Raw genomic sequence first — 21,793 nt, forward strand, 5'->3', positions numbered from 1 at the left:
TTACTGACTCCAACATGTTAAACTGTATATTTGTAATCAATCAAGTGTCAGATTCTACAGACTAGTAGTGTTCAGGATAACCATATATGTGGTAATACATGACAACAGTACATTCACTGAACATGAAGAACCACAAAAATAACAAACACTGGTCACTTACATAGTTTTATTTTATAGAAACATGTACTGTTCTCAACATTCATTTTGAAGCTAAATTAATGTTAAAAATTATTGAATGTTTTGTTGTAATTTTATCACTTTAAAATTAAATAATTCTTGAATTACTCCCAAAAATTCTACCAATTTTTTGACTCTGTTACTACAGCACATATTACAACTCTAAGAATTTTTTACATTCAAAACTTAAATATTATACATGATCATCATTGTACATTAAAACTTGGTAATCAAAACATAGTTAATAAATCAAATTGAAATATTATGTATCTTTCAAGTTCTTGACTTTATAAAGAAATATTTAATCTTCTCCTTATGAGAGCTGCAACATTTCTTCTCTTGTTCAACCCTTCTCTAATTTATTTATCATTCACCTGAGAGATCAAGAATTGAACATAATTTACTCATTATAATATAGGTATTATAAAAGCAAAGTCTAATTTTAAGAGCCTTCAATATTATTTGTTTACAAAATAATAATCTAGAAAATAAGATCCAATTATCACATCTTCTCCTATGCATCTCTACATTTGATGCTACATTACTTATAACCACCAGGAAATCAATGTTTTTATACATCAAATGATGTATTGTTACATTAATTTCAATACATAATATTGTCTATTTCACCTTTAGTTTGAAAGTTTCTCTTGAGGTGTTAGGCAGATATGCATAAGGAAAGCTTTAAAGGTGTTTATCCCACAGTTAGAAAGATAGATAAATTATGATAGTTATAGATTGTTGTTTCATTGGTGTCTGATATTGTTGTGTGTTTTTAGGTACATTATTCAGGTAAATAAATATTTAGTGTAAAAAGTAGGCTTAAATGAAAGCAAAATCAAAGTATCACAGGTGATATACCTTTTGTGGTTTTTAAATATATCAAAAAAGTAACAAATATATAAGAAATATTAACTTATTAGGTTAGACTGAGTAATGTAATGAATAAGAATATAAAAATTCTTCACATGGTGTGCTTGTGTGCATCTGATAGATACAATAACTCAAGCTACATGTTCAATGAATAATTTAGAACTCGTGCAGGATTATTAGTTAGATGTGGGTGAAAGGGCAGTGAAATAATAAAATTAGGTATAAATAGATTTATGCTGTTAGAAAATTTAAGCTGTTTACGATATACAGTTTCAAATGATAATTTGCATCGTATATAGAAAGGAAAGAAAAAGTAATTTATATCTACCTGTTTTTTTAATCATGGTTACAAGGTTGGTCAAATCAACAGACTGCTTATGTCATTAAGGTAAATAAAATATAGTTTTACTGAAAAAAATTTGATATTTATTTAAGATACCAGAGATTACTCAAGTAAAATTTGCAAATTTTCAGATGAAGAAAATATTTTTACTTTGTACTTGGGGGTAGTCAATCATTGACTTCAGGTTTTCAGTAAAGAAATATACTTTTCTGTGTACAAACCATCAGTAATGTTGACTGAATTTACACAACATATCAAAAGTTACAGTTCAGAAACTCTTATGATTACTTTAAGGTTACAAGTCAGTCATAATGACCAAGTTAATATGGTAAGTGTTGAGGTATTGTTAACACACTTGAGTTTTAGGTGATGTTTGTACTTACCAGATGTTCTTTCTAACCCTGATTCAATATCTCTTTGATATTCAGTTTCTGTTTTCACATTCATAACATTATAACATGAACCATCCTGGTCCTCATCATCACTGTAACTGAACTTGGAAATAACATCATCTTGTAGCAGATCATTAGGTTGTTCCATTTTCACTTGAACACATATATTCTAAAATCAAACAATGCTTGAAAGAGTTAACAACCATTGTTATTATTACATATAGTTTCCACAGTTCATTAATTTAAAACATTATGATATAATTAGTAAATTTAACATCTCAAACTTAGACATATATGTAAACAGTCCTAAAACTATTAAAATAGTAACTACACATCTGATTCTATAGGCAAACAAAAATATAGGAACAAATATTGAGAAATGGAGTTTTATTTGTGACTTGTAGTTCCATATTTTAAATTCATATACAATACATTAAGACAAGAAGCTATTCTAAAGGAAATGCCAGAAAATAATTTCCTAGTGTAATATCAAATACTGAGAATTTCATACATGCCATTTAGCTTTTGGTACCATTATGTAAAGTGGAAGAAATTAGAGATAAATCTTATAATATTAATGAATGTTTTTCAATTGTGAATTTATAGAAGACTCTTTATAAACTGATTTAATTTTGTAAAGGATGGATATGTTTCTTCTTGTAGACCACAACTTTTGTTGTGAGATCACAAGACTTGAAGTATATGATAGAACTGAGAAACGTTCACTTTATTATTCATGGTACTTATTTTTGTGATGAGTGATCTTTCATAGCATTTATTACATTCTATCATACCATGTTGACCTATGTCACAAGATTAAACCTACTGCTTCAAATTTTTGAAACAGTACAATTTGGTCAACTTTGTTTGTCATTTCAATCTATTAATGCCTGCTTAGCAATGTACTCTCTAGTTCCACTTCTCTCTGGTGTGTATGACATCATTGTCTATACCCCTTTCCCTGGGGCATCCAACCACAATGAGACAACATTCATTGAGCAAAGGGGTAAGGGAGCATAATTACTAACATCCAATAACCACTTGCTTATTTAAACAGACAATACGTTATCCTAAATGAAACATCCTATAATTACTTCCTCATTTAAACAGACAATAAGTTATCCTAAATGAAACACCCTATAATTACTTCCTCATTTAAACAGACAACAAGTTATCCTAAATGAAACACCCTATAATTACTTCCTAATTTAAACAGAAATAAGTTATCCTAAATGAAACACCCTATAATTACTTCCTCATTTAAACAGAAATAAGTTATCCTAAATGAAACACCCTATAACCACTTCCTCATTTAAACAGACAATAAGTTATCCTAAATGAAACACCCTATAACCACTTCCTCATTTAAACAGACAGTAAATTAATCTTCAAAGAACTTACAATAACAACTTTCTTATTTACCCAAACTGAAAGTAAAATAGTGAACTTCCCATATATATCATAATGTGGCAAAGCATCATGGGTATCTACAGAAATCACTGAGTACTAAAGTGTGAGAAAAACAAAGGTAAAAAGTAGAAAAGTAAATACATACTAAAAATGTCTTGATTTTGTTTTTATCAAACCAGATTAAAAATAACAGCTACAACCAGTACATGCCCAAAACCATAATTAATATAAATAGTGTCATCACCATTAATGTCAAAGGTAAACTGAGAGACAATATATCTACAACTACAACAGTGCTTTCACTGGTATTATTATGCATGAAATAAACGTAGAATGTGTGTCATAAACACACATTATGGTAAATCAGCTCCTTGTGAAAAGTTGATAAGAAAATTGGCCAATGAGAATCCTTATACAGAGAAGTTCCTCATTCCAATTGTTAATGAAAGTAGATGGGCAAATAAAAGAAGGTTTTACCTGGAAAAATTGCTGTCTCCAACATAAGGGAAAGGTAGGGATGCAACACTAGCAGATCAGATGACTTTCTTGTGATGTTGGTAACATTTTCCCCATAATTACCAACATAGTTGGAAATAAAACTAAACAGTGATAGACATGTAGTAATAATTGTAGTTGTTTACTATAACACACTGTTACAGAGCCAAAGAGTTGTCAGATTTTAAATCATTCATAAAAATAGAAACATAAGGATTGCCTGGAAAAAAGCTTAAGTCTTCACTTCTAGTGAGAAACACTTGTATTAACTGGGAACAGTAACAATCCATGGAGGAATGGGTTAATACATCAGTATCATACAATATTGGATTATTGTGAAGATTCAAATGTCTGATCTGAAGTGGAAGTCTATACAACTAAATGTATACATCCTGGACCAAAGAAGAACAGAATGTTCTGATGTGAAGTGGAAGTCTATACAACTAAATGTATACATCCTGGACCAAAGAAGAACAGAATGTTCTGATGTTAAGTGGAAGTCTACACAACTAAATGTATACATCCTGGACCAAAGAAGAACAGAATGTTGTGACGTAAAATGAAGATCTTGATGATGTACAAAGTCCATGATTCAACCACAGACCAAAGATCTAAACATGTGTAGAACATATTTCCAATCTATAACACCAAACACAAAGATACATCATCAAAGTAGACTTACAACACAACCCATTTCAATAGTGTGTAAACACTCCTTATAAAAAACACTGAACATTTGGTAGAATCTGATAACACCAACACAAAGAATGTTAAGTTCCACTCTCTATGTGAATGATACATTTTTAGTTTACTTTTATTAGCTAAGCATGCATGTAAAGTGATCAGCCCACATGTACAGTGTTTGTCTGAAAAGAATGAGAAATACACTAATTGTACAAGATTTGTGTTAAACACTGAATTCTACACATTCACAATATCTTACCAAACACCAAATCTCACAGATTTCCATTATATAACAATGTCTGATCAAACACATTATCCTACATGTTCTCACTGAATTATAAACATCAGATAACATCTGATTATAACTGAATTGTACATATACACATTATAACATAATGTCTGATCAAACATCAAATTCTACAAATTCACATCATGTCTAACTAAACAGTGAATTCCACATGTTGACATTGTATAGCAATGTCTGATTAAATACCAAACTCCACAAGTACAATTCGTATATCAATGTCTGATTAAATACCAAACTCCACATGTATAAATCGTATATCAATGTCAAATTAAACACAAAATTCCTCAACTACATATGGTGTAACAATGTCTGATTAAACACAAAATTTTGAACATTCACATTATAATGTAATGTCTGATTAAACACTGAATTCTCCAAATTCATGTTACACAACAATGTCTGATTACACACTGAGCACACCAAATGATATTTAATTAAATGTTAAGTCTTTTCTATCAGACATACAAGTGAACCCAATTCCCTCACAGCTTTGTTAATTATATTATTCATCCTAAGACAAATAAAAGTAACAGGAGTCAGAAAGATAATGTTACAGTTGTAACATCTTTCAAAATCTTCCCACGATCTCTGTTCTGTATTTTACAAACATGTGAAAGTTTTGTTACTTAGTTAAAAGTCATGACTATCTTCATGGTCCATGGTTTATTGGAGAGAAAATGTAGAAATAGCAGTTCTTTAAGGAATTTTTGTACATGTTACTGCCAATCTTACCATCCAATAGAGTTGTAGAAGTGTCTAGAAATTGTATGTATTCACCTCCAAATAGAGTTGTAGAAGTGTCTAGAAATTCATCAGGTAGAGAATGTTAAAAAATAAACTTGATATTGTGAACCTGGCTTAGGAATTAATGGAACAGAATTAGGCTTGGCTTAGTAAATGACGAAAAATAATTAGGCTTTTCAAACCATCATTCCAAATCCTATAAATATCTTCAGATATTCAAATGTAGCCAAGACAAAGGATACTGTTCTGAACCAAATGTTCAGTCTTAGGTTACATTGGTATTGGTGATATGTATGACAGCTTAAATAAAGACTACAACCACCATGTTACCCACAGCCAATTATTTATTCTGAATGTAAATTGATTCTATAAAACAATATCTAGTACTGGATACTGGCTGTTTATATAACATGTTTACATTTCTAAGTGACAGTACATCAATTTTACTGTATTGGCAATATCACAGCTGTAATAAGTGTATTCACAACAATGTAGCACACTTATAGTGAGATTCTTCAGCTTGTGACTACAAACATATCATTACTAATTAAATACCAAACAAACAAAGTCCATAAAGACACAGTTACACTACATATTATCTTTAATAACTATAAAAAGTTTAATTACCTCACTTTTATCTGATGTTACATCACACTTTTCTTCTTGTTCCTCTCTTGTTATATCAAACTTCATAACTGTACATAGAGAACTTTCTTCTAATGAATCAGCTGGAACTAGAAGTACAAATAATGTACATCATAAGAATCAAAATAACATCTCTATTATAAACAACATTCACATAATGTACTTAGGATAACATGTCACTTCTCTAACTTCTTACATGGTGTTCCAATGTACAGACTTTCAACAAATGTCAAGTTCTGATAATACACCTGAACCACTATGTACATTGTCAGTTGTAGACCCACATGGATGTTAAACAGGTAGCCAGGATAAGTGAGTAAAACACTTTCCTATACCTGGTAGAAGAAAGTTCTCAATGAAGAAGAACAGTCATGATGTAAACATACTTCTGTAGTTAAAATACTGTTAACCAAAACTGATAAGACTACAAATGTATGGAAGCAGTTGAGTTAATAGTTCCCAGGAAGAATTATAGTCAGATGGTCTTTGGAAAGCAAATGTTACTGCAATGTATATGTACAGATTATATGCTTATGGTGTTCATATACAAGACCTATAGTTTCTTACAAATTAGGAAGTTAAATTATTGATAGTAATAGGTTAGAATCAAATACAAAATTTCAATAATTTCTATTTGCTGATATATTGCTACATTTAGTGAATCAAACACAGTGGCCAAACCACTTCTATGTTTTTTTGGAAATGTTTGCTTAAATACACCTATTTCTGTCTATTACATGCTATCTGGGGCAACTGAAAGGTCAGAATAACCCCACATGATTCTCCAAGCCTCCACAAAGTATTTATATAGGAAACTTTTTATGTACATTCTAAGTGGTAAGACAAAACATGACTGAGATTTTTTAAAGGCACAAATAGAGCTTTGTTACTAAGCCTAGTAATTCATAATGGATTTCTGTGGTATTATATCATAATTTATGATTTTCTGTTATTTTAAAATGTATATATAAATATTCTTTTATATCATTCATACAATAGCAATATTGACTTCAAACTATGTAACAATTATACAGATCATACACACCTCAGTTACTACAAACTATGTAACAATTGAAAATAGTACAGATCATTGGGAGGTACAGCAAGTGACTACAAACTATGTAACAATTGAAAACAGTACAGATAATTGGTTTCTAAATTTCTTTATTTGTTATTAATTCTGTGATGTTAAACAGATACTGCTGAAAAGCCAACAAAGTAACAAAGTTTTATGTACAATGTTATGAGATTTAAGCTGTTTATACTAAACATTTGTGGTCTCTTGTTATAACATGTAGTAATTGCAGAACAAAAGAGCATAATTTGTATCTATTTCCTAATTTTTTATAGTGGTTACAAGGTCAGCCGAACTAAACAAATATATACTTAGGTACAATTGTGAAAGTAAAGGTAGATTATAATTTTTTTTTCTAAAAAAAAACATGATAATTATCTTGAAGATATTAGAAAGTTATAATAATTTTGCATGTGAAATTTGAAAATTTTTCTAATGCATAAAAGTGCATTTAAATCAAAATTACTTAATATTTAAACACCTGTATTAGAAGGATAAGCATATGGTTTACAGTATAACTGTTTTACAGTTACTTTCAGGGATATGGGCTGGCTGGAATCTAAACACCTGTATTAGAAAGGTAAGCATGTGGTTTACCCTTATCTTAACTGGAACTATGAAATATCCACTGTCGGAAAGATGTCACATTTCTAACATCTCAAAATGTTATGCATGGATGTGTATGCAGAGGTGGGAAACCAACCAATATCAGCTATTCACCCCCAGAGGACATCACTCTCTAAGTACCATCACATGGGATGGAATAACATCTATGACAGCTGTAAATACAGACAAAGTTGTCTTAACACAGAGTATCATCTTACAAAACAAGAAACTATGTAAAATTTGTTTCTAAACCAACATAACTGATCTTAACTGTTAGTGATTCAACACGACATGAAGAAATCGTATAAAATAATATAAAAATTATGATTTTTGCCATTGTTGAATTTAACCAATATGTTAAAATAATCATTCTATGATACTGAACTCTACCATTAGCATCATAGTAATACAGTAAACCTCAACACAGATAGCTAACAAAGTACATTCTAAAAGGTTCATTGGTTTGTTACGAAAGTATTTGTGCTGCACCAAATACAAGTTGTAAAAAATAATCTTTGGTGTAACATGAGTGATTCAGACAAGGTTTGTATAATATCAGACAGTAGGTTTGTACTATAGTGTAATATGATAGTAGGGATGTGTTAGTACTATAGTGTAATGTATGTGTTAGTACTATAGTGTAATATCGATAGAAGGGATGTGTTTATAAAATATATGTGTTAGTACATGATTTTAAAATATATTAATGTACCCTCTCTTTTCTAAACTTTTATGATATAATTTTCTAAAATGTTTTTAGAGGTAGTTATTACCAACATCAATATTTCTTACTTATGTAATTCTGTGTGGGTTATACTTTTAACTGCTAAACATTCCACTTGATTCTACTTTTAGCTACTGAGATAGAGAAGATGAAAGTGAAAGCTAGCAACTCAAATGATGAAAACTGTTCAAGATAAGCCTATGTTTTGATCTTTTAGGTCATCTTCAGGTTAACATGTTCTCTGCTTTATAAGTAAAAGTGTTAATACCCATACCAGTCGTCCTGAGATATATGTTTACTTCAAGTGGGTTTCTCGTCTTCACGAAGGTAAGGCTTTTGTTTCAGAAACAGGAAGATGCACTGATGAGTTGTGAAGTTAACAGTTGCTGCAGCATAAGTAGTATAAAAGAACAGATTAGGCTTCTGTGTAATCTTTTATTTATTAAATTTATGTTGACAGGAAAGGAAACTCACCAACAAAAATTTAATTGTTAGTAAACAAAGTTATAGAATGAGTTATCTGTGCTCTGTCTAACTGTAAGTTTATAAGCTATTTGTTTTTTTTACTCTATTATTGTTCAGCTTAGGTTGTTTTATTTTTTACTGAGGGAGTAAATATTCTCATGATTTGAATTTCACAAGTTTAATTCCACTGGCCCAAAACTTGCCCATCCTGACTTTGTCATCAAAGTTACTAAAGTTATCTGCCACTGTCGCTACTGAATGTTGACTATAAAGAAGACTATAAAGTGACTGGTAGAACCAACTACCTACTTTTGCTGATAATTTGTTTATGAACAGCTGATGACCAAACTGTCAAGTTTATTAATTTTTGATTTGTTTCATCATACAATAGAGTATATATATATATATAGAGTGAAACATAAAGATGTCTATGGAATGACTCGGAAGTTAAAATAAAAAAAAGAATGACAGATAAAATTGTTTCTTGCGTTCTTTTGGGTTTAAAATGTATTATTGTGGAAAAATAATCTTTTTTGTAGATTTTGGCCATAACTGGAGTACATATACAAAACATGCTCAAAATACATGGAGTTGAGCTATGACAATAATCTGAAAAGAACTGTGTTAACTTTCTGAAAGAACAAACATATGTTTCTGATATTAGCAGAAAACTGCTACATCTCATTCTGGTTGAGTGAATGGTTCTTTATATCAGAGTAAACAAATCCTGTAAGAGAAAAGACAGTGATATCATGAAGCCATTACAAAAGACAGGATACAAGTTTCCTTGCTTGGTTGAAGCATTCAGCTTTTCTCAACTAATACCAGTTCATGCTTGAATATAGTTTTACAGAAATCAGTTCCAAAAGATGAAAAGCTGTAGAACTATATTCTGACATGACAGATGTGATTTTGTGAGTGTCTACACAAATACAAACTCATTTCTGTTTACTTTACTATGTAAACAAAGATGGAGTTGAATTTCTTCATCAAATATGCCCAGTGTCCTCAATTTTTAAAACTCAGTTATGTTTTCAATTACAATTACTTGTATCTTTTTAAAAAATCCATTATTAAGTGAAGTTACTCCATGGAAAGTAATTCACAATAAAATATCGCATCCTCTTGTCTTACAGAAATATGTTAAGTACACGTATTAACAAACACGTGAGTTATAAACTGAATAAATGTCATAAAAAAAAGTTATTCGTGATGACAAGAAACCCACTTGAAGTAAAAATGTATCTCAAGACAGCTGGTGTTAATATTAAAACTTTTATTAAAATAAAGCAGACTTCAACATTTTGACCTTCTAAGGTCATCTCTTTGTTAACCTAAAGATGACTTTAGATGGTCAAAACATTGTTCTGTATTTAATACCCACACCAGTCGTCTTGAGATACAAAAAATAAATCAGTTTATAATTTTTGTCTCTTAGAAACAAAAGACAAAAATAGTTTAAGAAAAGACTCGGTTTATTCACCAGATGAATAAGGGTAAAGTTCTGGTATATTGGTACAGACTTGAACTGAAAATAACAATGTAGTTAATAAAAGTAGTTCAACATTCATGAACCAAACTTGTAGAACAACCAAAAAAACAATAATTCATTTGTACACTCATAGTTAGTACAAATATGTTAATTAATGAGGACAAACATAGCATCAATGAGATCATATTCAATCCATACATTATATATATATATATTGTTCCACCAGGACCAACAAAACATCATATAATCCTTGTACACTCATATTCAATCCACACATTACATATATATATTGTTCAACCAGGACCAACAAAACACCATATAATCCTTGTACACTCATATTCAATCACACATTACATATATATATTGTTCAACCAGGACCAACAAAACATCATATAATCCTTGTACACTCATATTCAATCCACACATTACATATATATATTGTTCAACCAGGACCAACAAAACATCATATAATCCTTGTACACTCATATTCAATCCACACATTACATATATATATTGTTCAACCAGGACCAACAAAACACCATATAATCCTTGTACACTCATATTCAATCCACACATTACATATATATATTGTTCAACCAGGACCAACAAAACATCATATAATCCTTGTACACTCATATTCAATCCACACATTACATATATATATTGTTCAACCAGGACCAACAAAACATCATATAATCCTTGTACACTCATATTCAATACATACATTACATATATATATTGTTCAACCAGGACCAACAAAACACCATATAATCCTTGTACACTCATATTCAATACATATATTACATATATATATTGTTCAACCAGGACCAACTAAACATCATATAATCCTTGTACACTCATATTCAATCCATACATTACATATATATATTGTTCAACCAGGACCAACAAAACACCATATAATCCTTGTACACTCATATTCAATCCATACATTACATATATATATTGTTCAACCAGGACCAACAAAACACCATATAATCCTTGTACACTCATATTCAATCCATACATTACATATATATATTGTTCAACCAGGACCAACAAAACATCATATAATCCTTGTACATCAAATTAGTTCCAAATATATTTATTGGTGATTATTACTTCATACAACAGTGAAATATGTAAGCTATCTCTTCTAAATTTATTGTCAGACCCAAATATCTTTATCAATAAGACAAATCACTGATGGACTTCTATAATCAAACAGTCAATATAACATCATTTAGAGAAGAAACTTCCAACCAATAAGCCAATGTGAAAGGTGATTATTTTGGTATGATGAAAGTCCTCAAGTTTAACTTATTTACAGGTGACAATACTGAATAAAATTACAAAAGTGCCACTATATTCAGTTTTCTGACACCAAAGACCAAAATAAACAATTTTACTAGCTGGTATAAATATCTGAGATGGGAAAAAATCCTGTGTAAGAAATTTATAATTAATGATGATAAATTCAGTCACACTACTAAATCAAAACAGGTGAAATTCATATTATAATGTTGGTTGGAACACAAAACATTAAAATACCAAATACAGACTTACTATTAGTTATTGTGAAAGTTTCATCTTCCTTTTTCATTAACTTCATTTTTGATAAATTATTATGCTTCTCATCAGAAAAGGACTCAACCTTCATCTTTAATACTTCCATGGTTACTTAGAAGTTTCACCTTTACGTTCTGTAAAAAACGTTTTCACTTAATCTATAGAGAAATAAGAAACAGAAGTTACATCCTCTATACATGTTACAAAATTCAATAAATACAATTTTTAAAAATCACATTATCTTGTTAACCTTCATATCAAATTACAAGTTTTACCTTTGTTACATCTTTTCAATAAAACAATGACATTATCTGAAATATGTGACATTAATAAAATAAGTAGGAAAATATTTACCAACAGTTTAAACAAGTAAAGACTCAAGATTAGGTGTTACACTATTAACTGCAGTTATCGGTCTTGTCACTAGTAATGCCACTGAAACTACAAGGGTTAACACTGAATAACAGGCACTGTGCTACTTTCTCAACTGAAACTGAGTGAAATTTAAGGCAATAGAGTTATGTATTAATTAAAACAAGAACCTAAACAAATATTTTTTACTAAATGAAACAAGTAATGTTAAATTGCTATAATAATGAAAAAAGTATTATTAATAGTACCTAATATATCTTGCTTCACACATATAAATTAACAATATGATTCATTGTACAACTAGAAGTATAATGTCACAATAAGTAAATCTAGAACAATAATTACGAAATTATTGCCAGTAACATGCTTGATAAATTCAAAGAGTTGGACTGTAATAAGACCTTGAAAGTTCATTTCTTATACTCACATATGAACTATTTCTACCACAAACAAGCGAAAAACAAGGGGTATATTTCATTAACGCATCACGCAAATATTGAGGAGGTAGTGGGGAAGGTGTAACATCGGGACGATTTTGCTTTGTTTTTTGAATTTCGCCCAAAACTATACGAGGGCTATTTGCACTAGCCGTCTCTAATTTAGTAGTGTAAGACTAGAGAGAAGGCAGCTAGTCATCACCACTCACCTCCAGCTCTTGGGTTACTCTTTTACCAACGAATTGTGGGATTGATCGTTATAACGCCTCCACAGTTAAAAGGGCGAGCATGTTTTCTGTGACGGGAATTCGAACCCGCGACCCTCAGATTACAAGTCCAGTGCCTTAACCACCTGGCTCACTAAGGGTATGAGAGATTAAATCAAAGAAAAGCATCACGAGTTCAAGAAATTTATTTTGACTATTATGACACAAGATTAAGAAGATTATAGAAAACCTAAAAAGCTTATCATACGGGAAATTAGGACAGAAAAAAGGTTGGCTGAAAATGTAAAAATTAACAATAAAGATTTCTTTAAAAATATTAACGATAAACAAAATATTAGAATGGGGTGGGACACTTGATTAATAAAGAAAAGTTAGTATCTGATGGTTGTGTGGTAAGTTGGTATTCTGCTTTTCTACAATTTTTACTAATGAAGATTTAAACGGTATTCCTCATATTGAACAGTTGACAGATGTAAAGGAGGCTGAACAATAAGACTGCATTGAATCTGAGATTGTTACAAAAATTTTGAGAGGTTAAAAAATGATAAGGTTCCTGGGCCAGATAACATGTTCCAAACGGTTATGAAGGAATCTAAGGATTAGATATGTTAGCCATTTGCTACTATTTTTGTGAGTTCTTGAATAGTGAACAAGTACCAGAAGATTGGAAGTTAACTAATATAACTCCTCTTTTCCAAGTGAGGTGATAAAAATTGTTCCATTATGTACAGGCTTATTAGTTTTACATCGATTATAGGAAAAGGTTTAGAAAGTCCAATAAAAGATAGCCCAATGTGGCTTTCCTGTAAGAAAAACACATACACACAAAAAAACATTAATGAATATGTTTGTTTGTTTTGGAATTTCGCACAAAGCTACTCGAGGGCTATCTGTGCTAGCCGTCCCTAATTTAGCAGTGTAAAACTAGAGGGAAGGCAGCAAGTCATCACCACCCACTGCCAACTCTTGGGATACTCTCTTACCAACGAAAAGTGGGATTGACCGTCACATTATAACGCCACTACGGCTGGGAGGGCGAGCATGTTTGGCTCGACTCGGGCGCGAACCCGCGACCCTCAGATTACGAAGCACACGCCTCAACGCGCTAGGCCAAATTAATGAAAGATATTTTGCAAAGTCATTTAATAATGTTAAAAATTTTACTTGAAAATCAACAAGGTTTCATTAAGGGTAAATCTCATCATATAAATCTTCTGACATTCTTGGAAAATGTTACTGCTTGAGTAGATGACGGTAAGGGTGTAGATTTGGTGTATCTAGATTTTCAGAAAGTCTTTGATAAGGTGGCACAAAAAAGGCTTGTAAAAATTCTCGATAAGTGTAGGGGATAAATAGCAAATCAGATCGAAGCTTGACTGGATGGAATAAAGCAGAGGTTTGTTACAAATGGAGTTCAGTCAGATTGGATTAATGTAATAAATTGAGTATCTCAGGGCTCACACTTAGGACGTTTGCTGTTTTCGATTTACATCGATAACTTAGAAGAAGGAATGGTTTATCAAACACTAACATTTATTGATAATATTAAGGTCTTGGGTGGTGTTAGTTGTAAAGAGGATGTCGCTGCTTTACAAAATTACTTAGATGATTTGTTGATATAGGAAAATAAATGACAGATATGTTTTAAGTATAACAAATGCAAGATAATAGACATGGAATACCAGAATTTGAATTATAAGTATAATTTGGATAGGAAGAAGCTTAACAGTGTGATGAAAAAAAAGGGTCTTGGTGCATTGGTTGATCAGTCTCTTAAGCCATCCAAACAGTGTGCTGTTGCTAGTGGTGATGCAAATAGGATTTTAGGTTATGTCTGCAAAAGTATTGAATACAGGTCTAGAGAGGTTATAACTTTATTGTACAGGTCACTGGTTATGTCACATTTGAAGTATTGCATTCGTTATTGGGCTTCTTACCTTAGGAAGTACATTAATTATTGGAAAGCGTTTAAGGTAGGGTTATTAAAATGATGCCTGGAATGAAGGGTTTGTCAAATGAGGAGGGATTAAGATGTTTGAAATTGTTTTCTCTTGATAAAAGAAGATTTGGAAGTGATTTGATTAAAGGTTTAAAGATTGAAATTTTTTTTTTTAAATTTCGCACAAAGCTACTCGAGGGTTATCTGTGCTAGCCGTCCCTAATTTAGCAGTGTAAGGCTAGAGGGAAGGCAGCTAGTCATCACCACCCACCGCCAACTCTTGGGCTACTCTTTTACCAACGAATAGTGGGATTGACCGTAACATTATAACGCCCCCACGGCTGGGAGGGCGAGCATGTTTGGCGCGACCGAGATGCGAACCCGCGACCCTCAGATTACGAGTCGCACACCTTAACAACGCTTGGCCATGCCGGGCCTACGAATAGTGGGATTGACCGGATTGTAAATGAAATTAATAATGTTGATGTATTATCTTTTTTATATGTAACGCCATAGCAGTAAGACTAGATATAAATTTTGGCTAAAATTTTCAGCTAAAACAGTTTCATTATGAATATTCTACCTAAACAATCTATCAAAGAATAGTTTAAATTTTCTAACAGGATGATTGGTCTTTGGAATTGGTTGCTTTCAGATCTTATGCAGGCAGTAAATTTAAATAAGTTCAGGAGAAAACTTAATAACTGTACATGATAAGGACTGGCTTTAAGATTTTTTTAAACATAGCTGTAATTTAGACTAAAAGGTGGGACAGTTGAGATAAACGGATAGATCCCTTGTTGTCCCTGAACACTATGTTATATCTCTATGAACATTACAGCGAATGTGTTTTATATATAACAGTTTGTTTGTTTTTTAATTTCGCACATAGCTACACGAGGGATGTCTGCGCTAGCCGTCCCTATTTTAGTAGTGTAAGACTAGAGGGAAAGCAGCTAGTCATCACCACCCACCGCCAACTCTTGGACAACTCTTTTACTAACGAATAGTGGGATTGACCATCACATTATAAAGCTCCCACGGCTGAAACGGCGAGCATGTTTGGTGCGACGGGGATTCGAACCTCAGATTACGAGTCAAGCGCCTTCACCACCTGGCCATGCTGGGCCGCTCAAGCAACATTGAACCCTTAACAATTAAAACCACTGTGGTGTCCCATTCCTTTTACAAATCTAAGCTTTTTTTTGTTTATTCATTATTTTAATAGTTTCCTCAGTTAAATGTCAACGGAAATGGCATTTCATCTCAATAATTTTTACAATAATTTTTTTCATCTTCTTGTCAAAGTGGCCTGGCATGGCCAAGCGCGTAAGGCGTGCGACTCGTAATCCGAGGGTCGCGGGTTCGCGCCCGCGTCGCGCTAAACATGCTCGCCCTCCCAGCCGTGGAGGTGTATAATGTCACGGTCAATCCCACTATTCGTTGGTAAAAGAGTAGCCCAAGAGTTGGCGGTGGGTGGTGATGACTAGTTGCCTTCCCTCTAGTCTTACACTGCTAAATTAGGGACGGCTAGCACAGATAGCCCTCGAGTAGCTTTGTGCGAAATTCCAAAACAAACAAACTTGTCAAAGTACATTTCTATAAGTGTTCCTAAAAGGACGGGAGGAATGAAGATAAATGTATAATTCTGAATACTCGTGGTTATTTTAAACTTAAAACTGTAAACACAAAAACCTACTGAGAATGATCAAATGCATATGGGAGGCATTACAATTGAAATATATTTATTATGTCAGAGGAATGCGTAGTTTCAAAAGTCTTGATACAAAGTGATGGCTCGGCATGGCCAGGTGGGTTAAGGCAATCGTGTCTTCATTTGAGAGTCGCGGGTTCGAATACCACTCGCACCAAACATGCTCGCTCTTTCAGCCGTGGAGGTATTATTATGTGATGGTCAATCCCACTATTCGTTGGTAAAAGAGTAGCCCAAGAGTTGGCGATGGATGGTGATGACTAGCTGTCTTCCCTCTAGTCTAACACTACTAAATTAGGGACAGCTAGCGCAGATAGACCTCGTGTAGCTTTGCGCGAAATTCAAAAACAAAAACGTACAAACTACTAAAACCATATAACCCATCGCTTTCGAAAGGTGAATCTTTTTTATTTGGGGGAAATTGGGAATTTGAAATGTATTTATCTTTTAATTCTTGGGACGAGAACTCAACTTACATGTTCGTGTAAGTACAGATTTTAAAATCATACCTATTTTGTAATTCATTGTAGATTTAGTCATTCTCAATTTTAATAGATTTAAACATTTAATATAAGCTACAGAGTTTTTCAATATGAATTGTGTAATTTGTACACAAATCTTCACATATTTATGGAGTTTAGGTCCATTTTACTTCACTGTATAGTAGCCTAAATTAATTTCGGTACGTGAACGACGTTATAATATTGTGTCAAATTTATTATTTGATATTATCAAATGGACCAACTTTATAATGATTGTTGATGTATGTCAAAGATTCTCTTTTCATTCTCACCTCTGGCAAAAAAAGAACAGGTTTTTAATGTATAGATACAACCAAAAACCTCAACAGTTTTCAATGGCGGCGCAAAAGGGGGGGGGCTTGAGCCCCCCAAAATGAGCCAGCCCCCCAATATTGTTACCTACATATATTCATAAAATATGGAAAACACAATCGTCGTTGTTGCTTAACAATTAACATCAAAGAGACACAGATCTGTAGAACTCAACGTCTTCATTAAGACGGAAGTATCCCTCTAGTCTTACACTGCTAAATTAGGGACGGCGAGCACAGATAGCTTTCGAGTAGCTTTGTGCAAATTTCAAAAACAAACAAACAAACAAGACGAAAGTATGTCATGCGTCCCATAGCAACGTACCGAATGCACTGAAACTCATGCGCTGTATTGCCGCTCCCTGTGTAATGCCATTCTATCTTGAGCTTTGACGAAGATTAGACAACCACGTTGATTTCAAGTTACAACAGAACAGGCGCATTGTTTTGAAGTAATATTGACTATAAACATAACATGATCAAAGATAGTTAGCTTGATAGTGACCTTACTTTTCCTCAGAATGTATTAACTTCACATGGAATAATTCGTTTCTACAATGTAAACTATGTCTTTATGTTATATTTCTTTTGATTTGTAGCTTTACCCTCAATGGTATATTAAATGCTCAATGTAAGGTAATCTTGATTTTCTTTATTATTATGTGTTACCTTGGGTGGAATTTAGGTGAGCTTCCTCTTTTACATATACGCATATTTTCATAAACAGATTATTGCTAATTTGTAATAATGAATTATTAATCAGAGTATGAGTTTCCAATGAAAACTGCATTGAAAACGCAGTTCAAAATAGCGCATCTTTCTCAAATGTACCTTAGTATTTACATTATTATAATTTACCATCTATACTTCATATTGATAGCATTTTGGGAAGTCCCTACAGTTTACCTCAGTCCCCCTTCAGCGCATGCGTATGGTTTAAGCGAGACAATCAACTTCTGTGCTAGGTTATACTTGTAAGTGTTGTTTCTGATCGTATCGAAATTACAAATTACGTGGGTTAGTAAGATAGTGTGAGCAATAGTCATGTTATTTTTCTTTGTTATATCAATTTATTATTGCTTGGTTCATTCAGTTAAAGTAGTTTTATTTCTGTACGTGTCTTCATAAGTCATAAATAATATTGCTTCTGTCTTTCACTATTGCGAGTTATTAAAATATCACTTTTAAATTCTTATACTTGTATCAGTAGTAATGCTAATACTAACAATACTCGAGATATTTTGTTACAATAGCGTTCAGTTGTGATGTAAATCTTTGTGAATGACAATTATTTTAAGTAATTTGTCACCACTGTAAATAAAACTACCTAGACAGCAGGTATAAAATTAATATATATATATGTAACACAGTAAAATTAAAGGAAAATGTCTGTACAACTATGGACAACAAACAAATAATTTCTTAAATTTTAAGTTTAATATCAACAGAAATCCAAAACTAAACTCTCAAGTAAATGGAATTTCAATTTTATTTAACAAAAGAAATGTTAATATTAGTAAATAAGTGCCTGGCCAGTACTTAATATGACTGTTAAGTATACCATATAGTTATCGATAATTTTAATACATAAGAATTTGGAAAATGAACCAAAAGAAAAAAATACTAATTCCATAAAAAACAATATTCCAAAATTAAAAACTTTAAAATCAGTAAGAATATAGATACAATCAGCTGTAGTTTATTTTAGCTGCATATCATGAACTAATTTAAGCTTAACATGTTGATATCAATAGCAATATAGAGCAACAAACAACAATAAGCTGTTTTAAATGCATCTCATAAAATTAATTTATCTTAGCTAAAGACATGATTTTTGTATAGTGTTTATGTAACTTGTAAGTACAAATATCTTTTGAAGTTATTTTGATATATAAATTATAATATTTGTGTTTGTTGAAGACTATGTAACTTTTTAAGAATATAACTTTCTAATTCTTAACTTATTTCACTGTAGTCTAACTGCAAGGTTTGGTAATAACATAAAGGTTAAGCTTCTGTGTAACCATGGAAGTGTTAAAGATGAAGGTTGAACCACTTTCTGATGAGAAACAGGATGATTTATTGGATATCAAACTCATGAAAAAAGAAAATGAACCTGTCACAATAACTAGTAGTAAGTCTATATATTTATAATTTGAATATTGTGTTGTCACATAAAGAGTGTGAGTTATTTTAATATAGCTGTATGTCTACACTTTGTCATTGATTCAGTTTCTTAGTTTTTTAATATAGCTGTATGTCTACACTTTGTCATTGATTCAGTTTCTTAGTTTTATTGTACAATTTTATTTCCTGTCTGTTTGATTTATATTAATAATTTGACAAGTGAATGAGATTAAATCTGAGTGCTTTCATCATACCTACTAACAATTCTCTACATTTCCACATGACTTACTAGCTGTTGTATACATCTTGAAATAACACCTTGCTCTCTGTTTGACTATGGAAAGTCATTGATGATTTTCTGGCACTCAGTGATAAAGAATTTGATCAAACAGTGACTTTAAAAGGATCTGTTACATATTTCACTGTTGTTTAATGTAACAATCAGCAATAATGAATTAGGATCTAATTAGATATACAAGAATCCTATCAGTGTATTTAAGTATAAATAAATGTGTAAATATTCCATTGATTATTAGATGAATTGATTTCCATGTGAGTGTAAAATAACTCCTGTTATTTAAACAGAAAATTTGTGGTGTAATTATAATTGAACATTTAACTGTGTTTTTAGCCTGTGTTAGAAATAAGGAAACTGGACATATTTTCTGAAAAAAAATGTAACACAGTCTTTGTTTACAAAGGAGAGTAAAAGGAGATGCATCTCAGAACAGCTGGTGTGGGTATTAACACTTTCACTATAAAAGCAGAGAACAACGTATTGACCTTCCTAGGTCATCTTCAGGCTGAAACATTGTTCTCTGCTTTAATAGTGAAAGTAATAATGCCCATACCAGCCATTCTGAGATACATTTTTATTTCAAGTTGGTTTCTTGTTATCAAGAAAAAGATATGTTTGTATGTTTGTAGACACACAGTCACTTCTTTCAATTCAGAATACAGTTTGTAGACACAGTCACTTCTTTCAAGTCAAAATACAGTTTGTAGACACACAGTCACTTCTTTCAAGTCAAAATACAGTTTGTAGACACACAGTCACTTCTTTCAAGTCAAAATACAGTTTGTAGACACACAGTCACTTCTTTCAAGTCAGAATACAGTTTGTAGACACACAGTCACTTCTTTCAAGTCAGAATACAGTTTGTAGACACACAGTCACTTCTTTCAAGTCAGAATACAGTTTTACAGCTTTCAGGATTCTCTTCTGTTGATCTATAATCAAGCATGTCTCAATCATGCAAGAAGAGGTGTATCCCTTCTTTTTTAATGGTGTCATGACAATATTAGTCATTCTTTAACAGAGTTCCTTGGCTGTGATATAAAGATGCCATCCACTGATACAGCATAAGATAATTCAGTTGTTGACCCATTCAACATCTACATACCACAAAATACTTTCACCAAGAGTAGATACTGTTATATAGAATATAAAAACTTCAATTTTCTGAACCATGTGTTTTTGTCCAAACTGGATACAGACAGAATAAATGAAAACAATATTGAATTTGTTATACTGATAAAACTGGATAATAAAACATGTGATATTGTTTCACATCAGAATGGCAACAGTCTTGTATTCTATCTTAGTTCTTTTTTCAGCATAGTTTGGATATATCTGAATATAAACACCCACTGACTACAAAACTTAGATTTACTCCACACCAACCTAAAACTACTTGAAACAGTTGCCAAACCTGTAGGCCATCATTTGTGTTCTACACTGTAAAACCTGTTTATTGACAAAATTGTGCCTATATTTACTGCAGAACAATTTTTTTCTAATTTTTTTTTTTAGTATTTTGTATAAGTCAGTATTTTTCACAAACCAATAGATTTTTGAAGCAATATAGAAAAACACATTATTTTGACATTGAAAGAAGTAATATGAACAGTCAATTCATAATTTTATATTTTGGTGGATAATTAACACTGGGAATCAGCCTAAAAATTAATTGCACAGTTAAAGGGTTGAGATATTAGAGACATTGCTTATTTGTTCAGAAAGTGAACACTTATTCTTTTCAAGTTTGTTATGAATGTTGCACTACCTTTTACATGTTTCACATCTGAAGTGAACTTTGTATCTATGATGATAACATTTCATCAAAATAAAATATTTTGGACCCAGC

At 31.7% G+C, this 21,793-nt stretch overlaps 2 protein-coding genes and 1 pseudogene across 5 annotated transcripts in view; 2 read left to right on the plus strand and 1 right to left on the minus strand.

The window, feature by feature from the left end:
- The window catches only part of LOC143226847 (uncharacterized), a 25,845-nt gene extending 17,766 nt beyond the window's left edge, over positions 1–8,079 (plus strand). Inside the window, exon 2 of the mRNA XM_076458339.1 lies at positions 7,675–8,079. Coding sequence (XP_076314454.1) covers positions 7,675–8,001 — 327 coding nt within the window. The 3' untranslated portion in view covers positions 8,002–8,079. The remainder of the gene's footprint in view (positions 1–7,674) is intronic.
- The window catches only part of LOC143226840 (uncharacterized), a 16,056-nt gene extending 2,951 nt beyond the window's left edge, over positions 1–13,105 (minus strand). The window contains exons 1-4 of one of the 3 annotated variants that reach the window (XM_076458320.1): positions 12,798–13,105; positions 11,996–12,156; positions 6,053–6,159; positions 1,777–1,954 (exon numbers count right to left, since the gene is read on the minus strand). In XM_076458320.1, the coding sequence (XP_076314435.1) occupies positions 1,777–1,954; positions 6,053–6,159; positions 11,996–12,104 (394 nt within the window). In that variant the 5' untranslated portion in view covers positions 12,105–12,156; positions 12,798–13,105. Of the gene's footprint in view, positions 1–1,776; positions 1,955–6,052; positions 6,160–7,742; positions 7,925–11,995; positions 12,157–12,352; positions 12,498–12,797 lie in introns of those variants that run through there. The other 2 variants (XM_076458319.1, XM_076458322.1) reach the window with 2 other exon arrangements.
- Positions 13,106–18,490: 5,385 nt separating this feature from the next.
- Positions 18,491–21,793, plus strand: part of LOC143227562 (uncharacterized) — a 56,742-nt pseudogene continuing 53,439 nt past the window's right edge. Inside the window, exons 1-2 of the transcript XR_013015012.1 lie at positions 18,491–18,536; positions 19,495–19,653. The product of XR_013015012.1 is annotated as an uncharacterized LOC143227562 (transcript). The remainder of the gene's footprint in view (positions 18,537–19,494; positions 19,654–21,793) is intronic.

Source organism: Tachypleus tridentatus, chromosome 9, assembly GCF_004210375.1.
Source record: "Tachypleus tridentatus isolate NWPU-2018 chromosome 9, ASM421037v1, whole genome shotgun sequence".
Lineage (NCBI taxonomy): Eukaryota > Metazoa > Arthropoda > Merostomata > Xiphosura > Limulidae > Tachypleus > Tachypleus tridentatus.